We start from the raw sequence: 18,916 nt of genomic DNA, 5'->3' as shown, positions 1-18,916 counted from the left end.
GTTCTATGCCCCCAGTCATATTCTGCTGTCCCATGAAAATTGTCTTTCCTCCACGGGAGGGCACAAGTTATATCTTACCAGAGCTTGCATAAGAAAATACGGTTCTTGTTCCCTTTTACAGTATAATATGAAATGAGGGTGTTAACACTAATCCTCCCCATCTGAGCAGTCATCCCTGTGGTCAGCAAATATTTAAGTGTCTACCAAGTGCCAGGCAGTTTTACAGAAGCATTACTAAAGAAAGTGATATTTAAGGAAAAACCTGAAGGTAAGGGAGCAAATCTGTGCAGCTCTTCAGGGGAAGGTGTTCCAGGATGAGAAAAAGAGTAGATGCAGAGTCCATAAGGCAACAGTGTGATATGTTTAGGATCAGCAAAGGGGCCTGTGTGGCTGAAACATAATCTGGACAGAGAGAGAATAGCAGGAGATAATGGGATGGGGGAGGATAGATCTTGTAGCCCATTGTCATTTCTTCGGCTTTCGTGGATATAGCAGGCTTTTGGAGGGCTTCAGACAGTGTGGTGACATGATCTGACTGAACTTAGTATCAGTTTGGCTGCTGTGTAGAGAAGAGACTGAAAGTGAGTAATCGGCAGCAACAAAGAGAAAGTTTGGAGAATATTGCAGTAATTGAAGGTAAAGACAATGATGTTTTAGACAGGACAGTGGAATCAAGATTGTGAGGAGTCAGAGTCAGGATATAGATTAAAATTAGAGCTTACAGGATTTGCTAATGCTTGGATTGGGGATGTCTGGAAAAGGGAGGAGTCAGATATGACTGGTGGTATATTGCAATGGACTGTTGTTTCCTGAAGGATGTTGGTAGTTTGTTTCCCTTTGTATTCCCCAGCCCCTTTCTCAGTGTCTGATACGTGGATAGGAGCCAAGTAAATATTTATTATTAAATCATAAGAGTTGGGTGAAATGAATGAAAAAGTCAGAAACAATTTTTTTAAATTTTTTTAACTGTTTACCTTTTTGTTTGTTAAATGTCCCTTATTAAAAAAAAACAAACAATATTTAAATATAGAAAGCAATGGGCACCTCTGCATTCTATCCATGCATTCACTTAGTAACTAGTTTTTGTCATCTTAACTGCTTTCTTGTTTATTAACTTGCTTTCCTGTATATTAATGCTTTTCTTAGATACTAGCAGTAGTCAGCCGAAGCCTTTCAGACGAGTAAGACTTCAGACGACATTGAGACAAGGTGTCCGTGGTCGCCAGTTTAACAGACAGAGAGGTAAATTTCTAATACACTGATCACGTGATAGGATGTGCAATAGTATTAAATGGAATGAGTTTTCTAATCCTTAAGCTTCCAATGTGTATTTATTTGACTTTTTTTGTTTGTTCTTTAAAATAACTCCAGGGGCTGATTAAATAATTACACGTTGAGCTTGTTATGTTTACTAATCTATAAGCTGCTTGTAGACAGGTTTGTGTACCATAGGTGTATAATGAATATGTGCTTATATTTTATTCTTACTCATTTCTTCCTTGAATTCAGGGTAAGATCTGGAAAAGCTAAAATGTTATGGTGCTGTGTAATCACTTGTTACATCTCTGCCTTTTGTTGTTATACCTTTTATACAGAAGAATAAGGATTTGTGATCTGTTTAGTCACAAAAGAAAAGTAAAAAATGTAAAGAAAAATGTAAAACTTTAATATCTTTGTTTTCTAGTTTAACTGTTAGAGATTGCATTCATGTTATAAAACATTAATCTAATTGTAATGATTTCCACTGAAGATGTAAAATACCTAACATGGTTTTGTGTCTATATGCTTAGACACTTGATCTTGAAAATTTTTATAATGAATTAGGGTAAGTGAATACTCTAGTTTTAAGCTAACTTCTTAAAATACTCTAGTTTGAGCTAACTTTGAAGGATGCATTCAGTTTTTTTTCTTGTTTTCTCTTATAGGTGTGAGCCATGCAATGGGAGGGAGAGGAGGAATAAATAGAGGAAATATTAATTAAATGTTCTATAAACTATAATAACTGTGAATAAGATTACCAGATCTGTTTCAGTGTAATGACTGTCAAGTTTAAAAACACTTTTGTATTTAAGTTGGTGTGCTTATCTCAACATTCTTTATTAATAAAATGTATTTCAGTGTCAACATTGATCATTCGTTTCTTCATTTTAATTAGTTGGCTCTTCCTTCGCCCATCAGTCTAAGGACACTTGTACCAAGTATTGGATAAGGTCTGCCCAGAACGAGTAGTAATGGCTCTTGCTGTCCTACTTGGCACGTCGATGTTATAGTATTGATCTAAAAAGAGGAAGGATTAGAAAATAAAACACTTAAAAGTAGTTTCTATTTAGTGTTATGCTGAAAGAGAGTATTTATCATTTTAATATAAGAAATGTATTAATTTCAACTTTCTGACAAAAAGAAAACCAGCTGCCTAGGCAGACTGACCTTTCACCATCTTTGATTAAAATTGTATTTAATTCTGCTTTTTCAGTGTAGGAATTTGAGAAAACCAAGTTAGTTTTAAAAATGGTAATTTGTTTGAATTTTATTCTTTAAAAAAATATATTCTGATGTCATTTATATAGGCAGAATAGCTTATATTTTCATGACTTTTTCAAAGAAAAATACCCCAGGTAATATAATTAATAAAATTAGTTTCTCAGGAACTTCCTTTTGATCTTCAGACTGTGTAATTATATAAATCAATATAACTTTATAGTAAGTAAGGCCTCTGTTAAATGCCACTGATAATAAAAGTAAAATAATGTTTTCATTAGCAGTTTTAACTCAGTTTAGTGGATGTTTTATTATACTAGGCTTTAATCTCATGAAGGATAGGGCAGAAATGAATTGTAATCCATTCAGTTTAATTGAAAATAAACCAATAATCTAAGCTTTCTCTTCAGAATAATTAGAGTAAGTGATAGAATTTAACTTCTCACCTTTGGTCACCATTGAACACTTGGTTTTGCTTTGATTTTATTCATGTTTCAGAGATAATAACTTACCTTTAGAAAAGGCATAGTAATCATAGCCATCGGGTTTTCTGACGTTGGGCAGTGATATTGCTGAAGTAACCACGTTTGGAAGTCCTCTCCACAGTGTGCTCACTTTAACTTCATTATGGAGGAAGCCTGTAGATGACATTTTCAGTGTGTTAGATTGAACGGCAGTGTACTGTATTGGAAAGAGCAGTTGTTGAGTCACACAGACATGGGTTTTAACCATAGTTTCGGAGTAGCTCTGTTACCTTGGGTGAGTTAACTTCAATGCCTCAACTTTTGCTGTCTCTCATATGATACAAATATCTACCTTTTAGGACTGTTTTGAGGGTTATAGATTTGAGCTTAATGTTCTTAGTTAATGGTATTTATTATAATTAATAAGCCTGAATAAATTGTCTTTCTTATCCACAAAAAAAAAATACGGTATTGATCTTTGGTCATTCATTGAGGTAAATTGATGTTTTACATTAATAAGCTTAAAGTATTAGGGTTATTTGGTCAGAATTTATATTTAATAATCAATGCTATATTACATCTACTTCATGTGTAAGAATTAACACAGTAAAAAATATTACCTTTGTCTTGATAAGGGACTCGGACAGGTGAGTAGTGAATCCTGATGGTGTGTATTTGAGAAGGTCCTATAGCACGTTCAAATCGACGTCTCCTAACTTGTGCTGTTTCTCCATACACAGAATAGTTTATAGCAGGCCTTCTTCCAGTACACTTTTGGGTGGGTTCCTGTTTGTAAGTGTACTGCTGAACGCTGCCACCTATGATGAATTAGAAAATCACATATATCATGAAAATTAATTTTAATGCCCAAAAGAGGTGGAAAGAGCTTTTTACAAAGTAGAGAAAACAATGGATGTTTTTTATACAGTATAGTCCAGACATTAATAATGGTTATTAGTCATAAAGCCAACACACTGGATAGTTCAGCTTTGTTTGAAAATAAATAACATTCTTTATGTAAATGTCCTAAAAACTCATGAAATTGTGATTTGAATGTCAAGAAAGCAAAATACTTCTTACTGCCCTTAATTTATTTTTTAATTGAAAATATTTGATTTTTGACATTAAAGCTATTTGTTGACAGTAATCCCAGTAATAAATGAAAATATTTAAGAAATTTTCCTGTCAGATCTCTCCTTAAAAGTTTTCTTAATTTTGTTAATTATGTAACACATACCTCTCTTGAAAAAATACACAGATTCAGGTCTGTTCTTGTATTGAGCTATTGAGAGAGCCGCCACTATTTTCCCATTTAGTCCTCCAAATCCTTTGGAGATTAGTTTGGGATATCCTGCATCTTTTATGTCGTTGGTGAAACGCCAGTACTGAGAACCCTGATCATTAAAAACAGGAAATGATATGAACAGCTTTTTAAAAAGGTTATAAAGTGAGTGGGGGAAAGATTAGAAACTCATTATTAGATTTAGGTATTGGGAGAAAGTTTTACCTTAGTTAATAATTTGAATAATTTGACAAGGTTACCAAATTAACATCAAATTTTAAAGGTAGTTTGTGTAAGTATGGAGACCTTCTGAAATGGAAGTTAAACTGATTTATGTTTTCATAATAAAAAGTAACTTTGCTGGTTTCTCTCACAAAGATATTTTTCTTACCTTAAAGAAGAACGTTTTTCCCTCACAGTTGCATCTAGTAAAAACTGTATCAATGGGGGAGGGAATGCCCCACACTTCAGTAATTCTCCGAGGTGGAGGTGGTGGACTGAATGGAGTCAACATCCAGAAATAATGACCTAAAATTGAAAGTGATGATCAGCCTACAAGCAGAATGAAGACCGAAACCTACCCCAGAAGAAACCAAAATCAAGTCTTTTAAAAATAGTTATCATAAACAGATTGAATGTGTTGACAAGCATTCTGTGATGGGTAGAATTGTGAGTACTAAATGCTGACGACAGTATTTGAACATTTCTGAGAGTAGGTGTTTCTCAAGTCTGAAATTTAGCCTGACAAAATTTTTAGTTTCCCAGTTTTCTAGAAAGGGCCTTCTAGCTTTGATTTACAGAAAGTCACTTAATCTCTCAATTTCTTTATCTGTTAGAATTAAGTAGTTATAATTGAATAACTTAGTTGTGTTTGTTACTTTGTTCCCAGGTGGCTTAGATGGTCAGCAATCTGTGCAATGTCAGAGACCCAGGTTTGATCCCTGGGTCAGGAAGTTCCCCTGGAGAAGGGAATGGCAACCCACTCCAGTATTCTTGCCTGGAAAAACCCATGGACAGAGGAGCCTGGTGGGCTACAGTCCATGGGGTTGCAAAGAGTCAGACACAACTGGGCAACTAACATACTTTCACTATGTCTAACTTTTTTAATCCAATACTTGAGTATTTACCCTCAAGTCCTTATAATTTATGTGAGGTAAGTTTATCAGTCAGGTTTCCCTCCAGGAAGCTCAATTCAGATTTGTACTCCCATGACTCGTTCTCATGAATTCCAAGAACAAGGAGCAGAAAAAGAAATGTGTACAAAACTCACCTCGAAATGCAACTAGTGTCCCATTACGCAAAGTAGTCAGTCCATCCACAGGCCTACCATTGCATAAATTAGTTTCATCTGAAACAAATTAACACAAATTAAGCCAACATAAAAATGAGAAGAGGGTTCCGCTCACTTCAGATCTTCCCATTAGGTTCTCTTTTCTCTGTTCACCCTTTCCTAAGCTCTTGAAGAGTACATGTTTGAGGTATATGCATTTCGGAAGAAGTGTTACTGTTACATGTTAAAAAAGTGATACTGTTCATAGTTTTACTTAAAGGTGATATTACTCAAGAAAGTGTATAAACATACATTATGAATTGAAATGGGTCAGGGTACCTGATCTTCATGTAAATTTGACAGGTATTAGATGTTCAGTGTCAATGTCAAATTCTGTTTCTTAGTTCTGATTGCCCTGTGGAATTGGTTTGGCAAAAAATATTGCAGATTCTTGTAACCCTAGGTTATTTGATTTTCCAAATACCAAATAAACTTATCTGATTACCTCTCTGCTTACATGTAGAGAAGATGTAAAACTTCACAAGTTAAGTTCAGGGTTCTAAATATATACCAGTAGAATAACACCAAATCAGGGCATTCTGGTTCAGAAAGATTTAACATTGCCAATTTTAAACATGGAAGTAACTGATTGATATTACCTGAAAACATGGGGTTGATGCCGAAGCCTTGACCGTGTCCTCTCACTATGATTTCAGTGCCTGGAATAACTATAGGAGTTAGCACAGGGGGCCTGAAAATCACGTGAGGTTTTTCTCCTTCAGCAGCATCTCCATCCTCATTCTTCGGGTTTACCTCAATTATTTCTGAGTTGGGGGTTGGGGTAGGGCTGGTGGTGGTTTGGAGCATGGCTTCTGGTAAAGAGGTAGGAGTCGGTTCAGGCATTACTGATGTCATCTTTGGGGGTGTTGGTGTAGTCTTTGGTTTTCTCACTCTAGGTGTTGGCTTTTTGGTCGAAGTGGGCTTTTTGGGTGCTTTGGTTGGTTTCTGCGGTTTAGGAGTTGTCACTTGAGAATTAGTAGCTGTGCCTTTTGGTACAGCTGTGGTTTTTTCAGGCTTGTTTGCAGTCTTTTTGGTCGTCGTCTTTGTGGCAGTCATTACTTTAGGTGCAAGAGTTGTTTTAGGAGTAATTTTGGATGATGTGGTCTGTTTGGTTGTGGTAGATGTTACACCTGTGGTTGTACTTGGTGTTTTGGATTCAGTAGTCTTTTCTGTTTTAGTTGCCGCCTCTGTTACAATCTTAGCTACAGCTGTTGTAATTTCAGGTGTAGAATGTATGTCTTTTTCTGTGGACTTGTCTTTAACTGTTGTAGTCATTTCAGGTTTGTTCACTTTAGGAGCCTTGATTGTGGGTACTGCAGGTTCCTTGGGACTCTTTCCGAGAGCCTTTGGTGTGGGTTCTATAGGAGGCTGAGGAGTTGATTCAGCAGGGCTCTTCGGAGTAGTGGCAGGCTGCACGGCAGTAGTTGAAGTAGAGGCCTTTGAGGTGGTTGGAGCAGGTATATCAGGAGAACTTGGAGCAGGTGTCTCAGGAAAATTTGGAGTGGGCTCCTTGGGTTTAGCAGGAGCTGGCTCCTTGGGGATGGTAGGAGCAGGCTCCTTGGGGGTGGTGGGAGCAGGCTCCTCGGGGGTGGTAGTGGGTGCAGGCTCCTTGGGGCTGGTGGGTGCAGGCTCCTTGGGGGTGGTTGGTGCAGGCTCCTCGGGGATGGTGGGAGCAGGCTTCTTGGGGGTGGTGGGTACAGGCTCCTTGGGGGTGGTGGTGGGAGCAGGCTCCTTGGGGGCAGTTGGTGCAGGCTCCTTGGGGGTGTTGGGAGCAGGCTCCTTGGGGGCAGTTGGTGCAGGCTCCTTGGGGGCAGTTGGTGCAGGCTCCTTGGGGGTGGTGGGAGCAGGCTCGTTGGGGGCAGTTGGTGCAGGCTCCTTGGGGGAAGTTGGTGCAGGCTCCTTGGGGGTGGTGGGTACAGGCTTCTTGGTGGTGGTGGTGGGAGCAGGCTCCTTGGGGGTGGTGGGAGCAGGCTCCTTGGGGGTGGTGGTGGGAGCAGGCTCCTTGGGGAAGTTGGTGCAGGCTCCTTGGGGGCAGTTGGTGCAGGCTCCTTGGGGGTGGTGGGAGCAGGCTCCTTGGTGGTGGGTGCAGGCTCCTTGGGGGTGGTGGGAGCAGGCTCCTTGGGGGTGGTGGGAGCAGGCTCCTTGGGGGTGGTGGTGGGAGCAGGCTCCTTGGGGGAAGTTGGTGCAGGCTCCTTGGGGGCAGTTGGTGCAGGCTCCTTGGGGGTGGTGGGAGCAGGCTCCTTGGTGGTGGGTGCAGGCTCCTTGGGGGTGGTCGGAGCAGGCTCCTTGGGGGTGGTGGGAGCAGGCTCCTTGGGGGTGGTGGGAGCAGGCTCCTTGGGGGTGGTGGGAGCAGGCTCCTTGGGGGTGGTGGGAGCAGGCTCCTTGGTGGTGGTGGGAGCAGTCTCCTTGGGGGTGGTGGGAGCAGGCTCCTTGGGGGTGGTGGTGGGTGCAGGCTCCTTGGTGGTGGTGGTGGGTGCAGGCTCCTTGGGGGTGGTGGGAGCAGGCTCCTTGGTGGTGGTGGGTGCAGTCTCCTTGGGGGTGGTGGGAGCAGGCTCCTTGGGGGTGGTGGGTGCAGGCTCCTTGGTGGTGGTGGTGGGTGCAGGCTCCTTGGGGGTGGTGGGAGCAGGCTCCTTAGTGGTGGTGGTGGGAGCAGGCTCCTTGGTGGTGGTGGTGGGAGCAGGCTCCTTGGGGGTGGTGGTGGGTGCAGGCTCCTTGGTGGTGGTGGTGGGTGCAGGCTCCTTGGTGGTGGTGGTGGGTGCAGTCTCCTTGGGGGTGGTGGGTGCAGGCTCCTCGGTGTTGGGAGCAGGCTCCTTGGGGGTGGTGGGTGCAGGCTCCTTGGTGGTGGTGGTGGGAACAGGCTCCTTGGTGGTGGTGGTGGGAGCAGGCTCCTTGGTGGTGGTGGGAGCAGGCTCCTTGGTGGTGGTGGGAGCAGGCTCCTTGGTGGTGGTGGTGGTGGGAGCAGGCTCCTTGGTGGTGGTGGTGGGAGCAGGCTCCTTGGTGGTGGTGGTGGTGGGTGCAGGCTCCTTGGTGGTGGGAGTAGGCTTCTTGGGGGTGGTGGGTGTAGGGGATCTGGTTATAGTTTTAGCTTTGGGTGTAGATGTAGCAGGAGCTTCAGGTGTGGGTGCAAGACCTTTAGTAGATGTATTCTCTGCAGTTCGTGTCTCTTTAGCTGAAGTTGTCTTCTCTTTTGCGCTAGTGGAAGTCTGTTTGCTTGTCGTAGAAGTCTCTTTAGTTTCAACTGTTGTCTCTCTGACTGTCGAAGGTATCTCTTTAGTTGTGTCAGAATTAGGTGGAAGACTGGGCTTAGGAAGTGTTGGTTTTACTGTTGTAATCTTGGGAGTTGTGGTAACTTTGTTACGTTGAGTGGTGGGAATGATAGGAGTTGGGGTGAGCTTGAAATCACCATTATCCAGTCCACTTCCACCTTCATCTATAACTGGTGGTTCTAGGGTAGGTTTATTTTTAGGAGTTCTTTTCTTCTTATCTTTTACTAGAGGAAAAAAATATATATTTTTTTTAATTTTTGGGACATAAAGATGCCATCCTTATCTGGCTGTGTGTATCTAGGCAAATTGCTAATCTCTAACGTGTCTATTGATTTACTGTAAAATGGTAAATACTATTTTACTGGACTATTTTAGGGAATGAATAAGGGATGAAGAATATAAAATTCAATACAATTAATACGTGGAAGCAAGTGGCAACTTGGAAATTGTTAATATGATCAATAACACTAAGTCAACTCTCATATCAATGTTCTTTGCCCTCACTTGCTTAGCTCTTCTTATTCCTTATTGCTCATTGCCCCTTTACTGGAAACCTAGTTCCAGCATCTTTAGACCCACTGAGCCAGTTCCCTCAGAAACCTCTATATCTGCATCAAGAAATCTGTTCCAGTCACCCCCAAGCTTCCAGCTTAGCCCTGCATCCATGCACATGGCTTTGAACTTCCTTCTTTTCTCTGTCCGTCTAAACTCAGCAGTCTCAGGGGATACAGAGAGGGAGATTAGGATACCATGCCAGCAAAAGGACCCTATTTAACAGGACTTCCCGCAGCAGCCACCCCACGGGTGAACCACAGAACCCAAGCACACCACTTAGATGAGTTCTGTTTCTCAAACAATTCTATTAATGCTCAGAGATTAAATATCTTGCTATTCAGCTAGAAAGAAGGCTTTGGGGGAAATAACCACCCAGGAAATAGAATTCTTCAAAACTCCAGTATCCAAAATCTGCCATTTCCTGGAGAATAAGAATATCTTTTAGAAATTTAGGAAATATTTTTAAAAAGCAGAACAAACGAAATTTCTCTTTCGGAGGTAATCGCCAATTCTGTAGTATGTCCTTTACTACAGAAAAATCAGATATGACATAATTAGAAAAATAATAAGATCCATAAAATGTGAATAAGAATAATATTGCCTTTCAGGAATATATGAGAATTTAATGGATTAAAGTTTCAAACTACTTAAGGAAGAATATAAATGTTCGTTATAGGGAAGGAGAAATGAAACCGCAAGATAGAAGAGCGAGAAATGCTATCAGGTAGAGGGGAACTGAAATAGAAAACCATTAGCAATCATCTCTGATGCCATCCTATGGTTCTCCAGTTGCTGCTCTCGTCTTCTTTGGCTTTACAGAGTGATGTCTTAGCTGCTTGGCTCTAATTTCCTATAGGAAATTTTCATGAATATCTTTTAATATTTATGAAGTTACACCCCCCCCCCCCAGTATTGAAATGTCCTCAAATCATTCTCCCACACACATTACTTTTAGATAATTATTGTTCACATGGCATTGATATAGTCATTGATCTTTATCAATGCTCAAACCTTTGGGTTTCTTCTTTAATTCTCTATTATCAGCTGAATTTTTGGAAGACTTGATTTTCCGAATAGTTGAAGAGGAAGAGGAAGAGGAGGAGGAAGACTCTTGATTTTCAGAAACAGAATGTTCTATAAATCAAATAAAAAAGTTGATCACACCAACTGTGATTTAAAGCAAAAAAGAACTGCCAGTCCAAATACAACAAAAAATGCTGTTAATTCATCCACAAATGCCATATTCTGCTTTTGTTTTATCAGTAAAATGAGCAACTGCTCTTGTAAATGTCAGTTAAAAGCAAGGCACCTGATCTTGTCACAGATACTAGAGTGTAACTATTCAATATATAACTTTCACTCAGCTTTCTTATATCCCACCGAATCAAATCGTTATACAAAGAAAATCATGGGCTCTTTTTAAAACAATAAGTCTTGTTTCTTCTGATTATTTTAATCTAGTCCTGTACAGTTTGGTAAATAAGAAAAATAACTTTGGCTTGAACTTTGACTTAAAAAGTGTGAGGAGCCTTTAATGACTCCGAAGATCACCTTATTCTATGAAGAGTTCATAGAAGTAATCCACCTACAGGTTGTTTCATCTTAAAAACAACCTTTTGTTACATCTGTCATCTTCCTACCTTCTGTTATTTCCTCTGATTCTATAACTTTCTTAGTCTTCTTCTTGTTTGGTGATTTGGGTGAACGTTTGGTTGTTGATTTGATGGTCTGAGATGCTCCTGGAGGTGGAGGTGCAGTCTTTGGAGGTGGTGGTGGTGTGGGGTTATGCACTGAGGCCAAGCAAGACAGGTCGGTTAATATCTTGTTCACATTCATCAGCAATTCTTAACTGTGAAAGGCACAGATGCCATCTGGCTTCAAGAGTAGATGCTGGTGAAAACCAGTGCAGGCAAGCTCTTAGCCCAGCATTAACTACTCCAAATTAATGAATTCTGAGAATGCATTACTATTAAAAAAAAAAAAAGGATTCTCAAATCACTGTAAATTATGAGTTGGAGCAAAGGCTCAGGAGTCAGAAGACCTGAATTCCAGTTCTAGACCTGCAAAGCTCTGCTGTTGACCTTGGGCAAATGGGCAAGCCCTCTTGAATCACCCTGCCTGCAAACTGACATGTTTTCTCCTAGATAATTTCCAGAGGTGTTTGCCTGCCTAAAAAATGCTTAACTCTGTGCACAGCATCCTTTATTCCAGCCTTCTGTGATACAAAAATAATCCCTGCATGTGGTTGACAGATATGCTCTCAAGAAGAAAAATATAAAAATTACATTTTCCTGTTGTCATATTCATTGAAATAAAATGATACCAATTTACCTTTTTTCTTTTTTTTAATTACAAAAGTTCTACATGAATATTTACCCCGGAAGAATTTCACACTTTCAGATTATGCTTTCCTCAAAATGCATTGCCCTTATCCAAGATAAAATAGCTTAATGGTTTGGCATGTATCTTTAACCTTGTATTGCCCCTACTCTTTGCCCCTTCTTATGCCTAGAGGAGAAGACATGGAACATGTTTTGACCATTAGGAACCAGGAGAAAAGAAGAGGGACTTCTGAAAGATAAGAAAGCAGAGAACAGGGAGAGAGGAGGCCCCGAGGGTGGGGGAGAGTGGTGATAAATCCTGCTACTCTTACCGAACTTCTCCTCCAAACTGTTTTTGTAATTTCCATGAACTGACCACCACAATGTTCCCGCTTTCTTCTCCCCTCCCAAAAATGTCAGGTACCACAACTTGAGAAAATTTTTTTCACATTCTAATGATCTTGAGCAAACTATTTAACCTCTTGGACTGTTTTCTCATCCACATTCAGAGGTGCTTGACTGCTTCAATTCTTGAACTGTTAGGACTTTGAGACATATAGATGCCTATAAGCAGTATCTTTAGCAATCTTAAAACGACTAAATGGTGAGTTGCAAGATAGTTTGGGTGTTTTGTTTTTTTTTTTTTTTAAAGAAAATGCTGAAGCTCTAATGGATGCCTCTATTTTCACTTGGACCCTGACCATCTCTGAATTCTGTGAATGAAGCACTACCTTCATCAATTTTTTTTTCATTGAGTTTTATATACACATCAAGTAATCTGACCCACCACTTGGTAGCATAAACTATTGCCTTTATTAATATGGTTCTCTCAGTGATTGATCATTCTCTAATCATCTTCCCTCCCGATCCATCCTCTGCCCAAAATAAATTCTTAGTTTTTTGTCTCACAGCCAAAACAATTATCAGAGTGATGAGTGAATAAGAAGGTCATCTCATAGGTCCATCTGAAAGCTGCAGGAACTCTGCACTTGGAGATTTTAATTACAAGGGTGTTGTCTCCGTTATTTTTGGAATGCTTTCCAATGAAAACAGTGAAGAGTTAAGAAATGTTCCTCCACTATGCTGATTAATAGTTTTCCACCCTATTTCTTCACTGTTTGAAAGAAGCAAAAGATGCACCCTTGTTTAAATAAAATGATAAGATTATGCAAGCAGTACGTATTTTCACTTTACAGATATTTTAACAGAGTAGGATTTAAGAGAAAACACTTGGTTAAAAAAAAAGGAATCAATTATTTAAATACGTTTTTATAAATATTTTTTCTTTTGGTAAATTTAGAGGGTTTTATTAAGCTCTCAGAGTACTCCTTCAGGACCTATAATCAGAGAAGAGGATTTAAAATGGAACTACCTTTTTTTATTGACCCCTTCATATACAGACATTTAGATAGAGACTTGAGACTGAAGAGAGGGGAGAGGAACACAGTAGACACTTAACTTCTTGGTCTGCTGATCAATTTAGTGCTTTAAACTGACTCCTAAATTTACTAGTTCAGAGAAGTAAACTCTGTCCTCAGATATACACTCAAGAACGCTGAGAGCAAAAGCACAGATAGTTCAAAGGACAGTTGACTTTTTGAGGTCAGCACAATGGGGTTAGACAGGAAATCATCAAATGAGCTGGATACTGTTGATTTAACCTGCCGTTGAACCACACCTAGAAGAGAAAAGCATGGATAATCGGCCCCTATCTCTGTTTCTCTTGTGCTCCTGGAACCTGGCTGAGCCAGGGAGTGATAGGAAGAAGTGTTCTTTCTTTAATTCATCGCGGTGAAACAAAGAGCTTACATGTTAGTAAAATCAAGACCTGAGATGGACCATGTGTTAGACATTATCTGTGGCGCTAGGGTAGGTGCACAGATCTGGCTGTACTGAGAAGCACTGACGGTAATGGGATGCTTACCTGCTTCACAAAAAGTGCCATAATCGGAACAGCACTTGCCATACTTCTTACAGTCTGAGTCGCAGTCACACTCCCTCCCTCTTGCAAAGGATTCGAAGCAGCGGCCTTTACAGGAAAGCTCTACCCAGAGCAAAGCAAAACATTATGGGTTATTGGTTGTGTGGTCCATCATGCCTATGTATTGATTAACCATTTTCCACCTTATAGCTGACTAGAGCTTCAAAAGTGCATAGCTAAGTCTTCTTTGGCATTTGGGAAATGGTTGGTTTCCCAAATGAAGACAGTTGAAGTCAAGAAAGAAATCTGGAGACTTAGGGAAACTCTTCTTGCCCTTCATGGCTCCAAGAGACATCCCAATGCTGTCTGAGTCATTTCATGTATGGACAACGGAAAACTGAGAAATGTCTAAAGAGGTAAGCATCCTTCGTATGAATTCCCCCATCCTCTCCTCACACCATTACTTTCCAAATGGATTTTTTAAATTGCTCATACATATTTTATAACAATATATCCTAAAGAGTTGACTTAAATAGGTAACTAGTTAGGCTCAAAAATTATTCAGAATGCACAGACCTTTATTATGACAAACTGGCATGGTATAGAGCTGAAAGATGTCAGCCCAATCCTTTGGTATGGACTATATAAGAGAAGTCTGCTTGTTTTCCCCAAAAGCCTTGGTTAAAGCCACAGTGATTTACACAGACATATTTGAAATAATTACCTTACACAACAAATAAATTGTACAACAATATATTTACCAACTTCACATGCAAATTCTAAAGCAGACATAACTTTGAGCCACCTTAATAATTTTCATAAATATGAAATTTTTGCACATTAACAACAAAATGGTCAAAAATATCTTTAAGTGAAGTATCATAATTTAAATTACACCCTTTGGTTTTAACTGAAATTCATCATTAAATACTCATTATTAAACACTGTAAAGTGCCTTTTTTCAGGTAACCTAGAAACATATTAATATCAAAAAGTCAAACAGTAAGCAAAATTATTTTATTTCCATGAACCTCTTTGATGAAGCTATTGAAGGGCTCCATCACTGAGTAATTACCTCTCTGGTTAATAGCAAAGAATTACTACTGTTTACTTAACGACTCCTGAGTCACAATATTAAGTCTCTATTTAAAACAAGACATGACGCTTGGCACTAGTCAATAGCCTTGTGCAAGTGACAGGTTTCCAGGTTCCCCTTAGCCCCCCTCTATGGTCGCAGCTTGACGTCATCTTCAGGCACAGCAGCACACTGCACAGCACACACATTTACGCAAGGGAAGGGAGAAAGGCACTTCAGCACAAAGACGCAGAACAGTCTGACAACAGCACTGCACGGGGTGCAAGGGGACTCACAGGACATGAGCTTGACAGAGGAGACACGAGCTCTCAGGACTTACCCACAGTGCATTCTTTCTTGAAGTCGGGGCAGCACTCCATGTAGTGTTGACAGTTATAATCACAGTTGCAGGTGGCATCTCTAGAATACCCTTCCCCACATCTCCCTGCACAGCTTGATAAATCTAAAATCATACAATACTAGCGTAAACATGGCCAAATGACTTTATATAAAGAAGAGGTCCAAGGAGAAGGACTAAGCCTCTTGGTGATGGAGAGTTTTATCCATTGGAAAAGGTTGGGAATGATGGTGTGATGGGTCCCAGTGACCTTTGCTTCATCCTAGGTGACCTTGACCATGCCTTTTAGTCATTACTAGACTGAAAACATAAATACACCTTTGAAAACCAGGCTGAGTAATGGCGTTGCACAAAGAGGGTGCTCTTCCCGGGGGAGGGCAGCTACAATTCTACTAATGCTGCCATTTACCAAGCATCTCTGTGCTGGTCACTGAGTCACACGTTATCTCTAGTGCTCCTGAAACGCTGCCAGGAGAATTTCAGTAGTCTCCTTTTTAGAGATAAGAAAGCTGAAACTCAGAAATTTTAGGAACTTGTTTAAGGGCACCCAGTTAGTTAATAGTTCCAGCACATATGTATTACAGGTCAGTGATCACATATCAGTCATTCATATCGACCTCTTTCCCTGTTAGAAATATCCTGATTTGTATACTAAATTGCATGGTCATCCTAAGGAAACAGCCCACCTAGAATCTGAGCCCTGATTTATCTGAATCCAAAACCCGAACTTTCCCCACCCAATCACATCGCCTCTCATTCCTGATGATGCATTTACAGCAAGCTGGCTATGCTTGCTGTAAATTTTCCTCTACTCCTGCTCCTTTCGCTGGTGGGGATAACTGGGGTCTATAAATGTGGGGAGAAGTCAGAGGCCTTCAACCACTGCTAAAGAGAGTACAAAATAGGTAATTCTTGAAAAGCATCTGAGCATGAATATAAAAGTCATGAACAGAATTATTTTAGATAAAGTAAAAGCATAATTATCCTTACACATACTTTTTAAATCATTTGGAAACACCATGAAAACCTCCCTGAGAAATAACCACAGAAATGTAACAACTGAATCCATCCATGGAATAGAGACTGGCAGGTGCAGTGTTCTGAATCCACAGAGGGATGTTGAAGCACTGAAAAAATCTCGAAATAATGAATCCAGGAAAATTAAAGTCTTACTATGCAAGTAAAACAGTGAACATTAGGACAACTTTCAGAACTTTTTACATACATATGTGTACAGTGCATACAAAAATGCTTATCATATATAGTGTATGTATATAAATACATATATTATATATACAGAAAAAAGAACGGGAAGAGATTGAGAAGGCAAGAAAAGCAGACAAGACAACATCAAAAGGTTATTCTTTTGCAACCAGCAGATTTCTGAAATAGGAAGTCAATTATTTTTATAGGAAAAACTCATTTCCATAGATTTAATGAATGTCCTAGTTTTATTGACTTGAACAACTAGTTTTAAAATCATTTAATTAAAGGAGTAAAATTTTTTGTGACCCACCAATAGTATTACGAAGGAGAAGTGACTTAGGAAATGCACCTGTGTTATGAACCTTGTAATATTATTTTGAGAAAGCAGAAGAACTTGGAGACACCAGAGTACTCATCATTCCTGATTAAATATTTATATTTGCTCTCATGAGTTTTTCCACCTTACCTAAGTGATTCTGAAACTATGTCCATGCAGGCAGGTATCTCACATGCTCAGTTGATTTAATCATTTTACTGAAAGTGTCTACCTTATAAAAGTAATTTTGTCATAACAGTTATGTACCTTGATTTTTCTTCTCTCATATTTTGCTTATCAAAGGAAAAAAAGAGAAGCAAAAATCCAAAGCTTGGTGTTATTGTTAAGTAGTCTATTTTATGATGCTAGAGAATTCTGTTAAGGTGATTACACTGCACGTACCTTAACATTTTCTAAAAATGAATAATAAGAACTGTTTTTACAGGACTGTTTCTGGAGGGCTGTGAATGGTTCAGTGTTGTAAAATGACATTCACACCTGTATAAATTCCTATCTGAATAAATAGTCCTTGAAAGAAGAAGGCACACTTTCAAGATTACTAAAATGCCCTTTGAAACGTAAGTATTCACTGTAGTATATTTATATCAAGATGATGCCAACATAAGCTATCACTAATTTATTTGATATAAAAGATTAGTTGAATTTGTAAACATGTAGGAAAAATCATATGCTGTTTAAATATTGTTCATTTCGGTTAGTTTGATGAGATATCATTCCAACATAGTTTTATTGTGTGTCTGTGTGTTTTAAACCTTTGGGAGAACCATAGAAACAATAAGTACAAAAACTACTCTATTGAAAAGCGCAAAACTCTACAAAGATTTCATAATATAAAATGCTTATAAATATGCTACACATTCTTTACTTTTAAGGTTTTACTATACATTAGAGTCAGACAAATATCATTTTTAGAAAGTTATTTCTTTTGTTGTCATAAAAGTCAGAACTGAGCAATTAGCAATCTCTGTCAAATAAAAGTATTTTTGACAGTTAAGGTACCTTGAGAAGAAGCTTGCTGAATCAAGAAAACAGAAAGCAGCAGCAAGTAAATGGGAAGTATTTTCCACTCCATGGCTGTTTTCAGGTACTGAGCCCTCGCTGGAAAGAAAATAAAAGTATTAGAAAACTCCTCTTGGATCTCACCACTAATTTATGCTTGTATTACAGCATCTCAATAGTTTCAAAATTCAATTTAATAATAAAAAACTTTCCCATTCTTAAAGCAAGACATTTAAAAGTAACCAGCCTTAATTCATTGTAAATACTTGACCATTAGATTTAATCTTATACAGAGAAAAATATCATCAAATCACCATCTCAATCATGTTACTGACCATTTTAATACTTTAGAATCTCCCAAATAGAAAAAAAAGACATCTTAAAACTCTATTCAAATTACAGCATGTACTTAAAGTATAAGATTTAAATCCTATATTGAAGGGAAAAAATAAGTAACCAGCTTAAGTAAAATTTAATTGAACAGAGTTATCATTCCAACATTCTCTTAACTCTCAATATAAATTCATAAGCTTCCAGCAGGTGTATTGCATAAATGTGATTCTTTTCTAAACTCTCCAGCTACTATCCTTATAAATCTTTTCAAGCACCTTTAATAAAGTATATCCTTATTGAGCTGAAAACGTATAATTCCATGAAGCAAGTTAACTGTGACACTTACCCGTAAAAGAAGAGATGAACTTCTCCAATGTCCCGTAAGTCTTATATATCAGAGCAAATGTTAGGATGAACCAATTAGTCCAAAGGTTAGACAAAATCAACAGTGACAACCTATGAAATCAAACTTTCCTCATTTATTGGAACAGGTCCCACCCGACCAGACTTAAGTAACATCTGGAAAACACTTCCGTTAATAAAAATGACTACTACAAATAAATTTAGATTTATTGGCCCAAACACACTTCTAATTTCTAAGTGAAGTGAACAAATTGTTCTGAGATGGTAAATTGCTTGGCAGGCTTTGACTGGTGCAACAACTTTAAAATAGTCAAATGCTGGTATCATTTCTTTTTTTTTTTTTCCTTTTTCCAGTCAACCCAGCAAAGAGTGTTTTTGAAACTTTATCTAGTTTCAGCTTGTGGCATAAGTTTTCTGAACTTATACATTCAAATGTTTAATTTTTTTTCTTGAGTATTTTCATTTTCACTGAGCACAGAAAATATGCTATCAGTTACCTATTAGGTGGATGATTTTCACTGTGGATTTTATATCTTCCTTTACTATGTAAAAACCTGCTCAAAAACTATATTGATGTCTCCCTTAACACCTTTATTTAAGCCCAGTAATATTTGGAAAAGGTCTTTTT

The 18,916-nt window shown here is 38.9% G+C and overlaps 2 protein-coding genes across 2 annotated transcripts in view; one reads left to right on the top strand and one right to left on the bottom strand.

The window, feature by feature from the left end:
* Window positions 1-2,124, top strand: part of TPR (translocated promoter region, nuclear basket protein) — a 63,582-nt gene extending 61,458 nt beyond the window's left edge. The window contains exons 51-52 of the mRNA XM_004013874.5: window positions 1,147-1,242; window positions 1,926-2,124. Coding sequence (XP_004013923.3) covers window positions 1,147-1,242; window positions 1,926-1,981 — 152 coding nt within the window. The 3' untranslated portion in view covers window positions 1,982-2,124. The remainder of the gene's footprint in view (window positions 1-1,146; window positions 1,243-1,925) is intronic.
* PRG4 (proteoglycan 4) lies at window positions 2,060-18,321 on the bottom strand. The gene is given in 14 exon segments (XM_042229205.2): window positions 2,060-2,277; window positions 2,991-3,116; window positions 3,563-3,760; window positions 4,180-4,336; window positions 4,616-4,752; window positions 5,495-5,572; window positions 6,154-7,563; window positions 7,566-9,044; window positions 10,387-10,509; window positions 11,016-11,165; window positions 13,621-13,740; window positions 15,033-15,155; window positions 17,593-17,691; window positions 18,272-18,321. Coding segments are annotated over 13 exon segments (4,272 nt in total). The 5' UTR covers window positions 17,666-17,691; window positions 18,272-18,321; the 3' UTR covers window positions 2,060-2,179.
* Between the last annotated feature and the right edge of the window lie 595 nt (window positions 18,322-18,916).

The sequence above is a fragment of the Ovis aries genome, chromosome 12, assembly GCF_016772045.2.
Source record: "Ovis aries strain OAR_USU_Benz2616 breed Rambouillet chromosome 12, ARS-UI_Ramb_v3.0, whole genome shotgun sequence".
In the NCBI taxonomy this organism is placed as follows: domain Eukaryota; kingdom Metazoa; phylum Chordata; class Mammalia; order Artiodactyla; family Bovidae; genus Ovis; species Ovis aries.
This window is presented reverse-complemented; position numbering and strand designations above follow the sequence as displayed.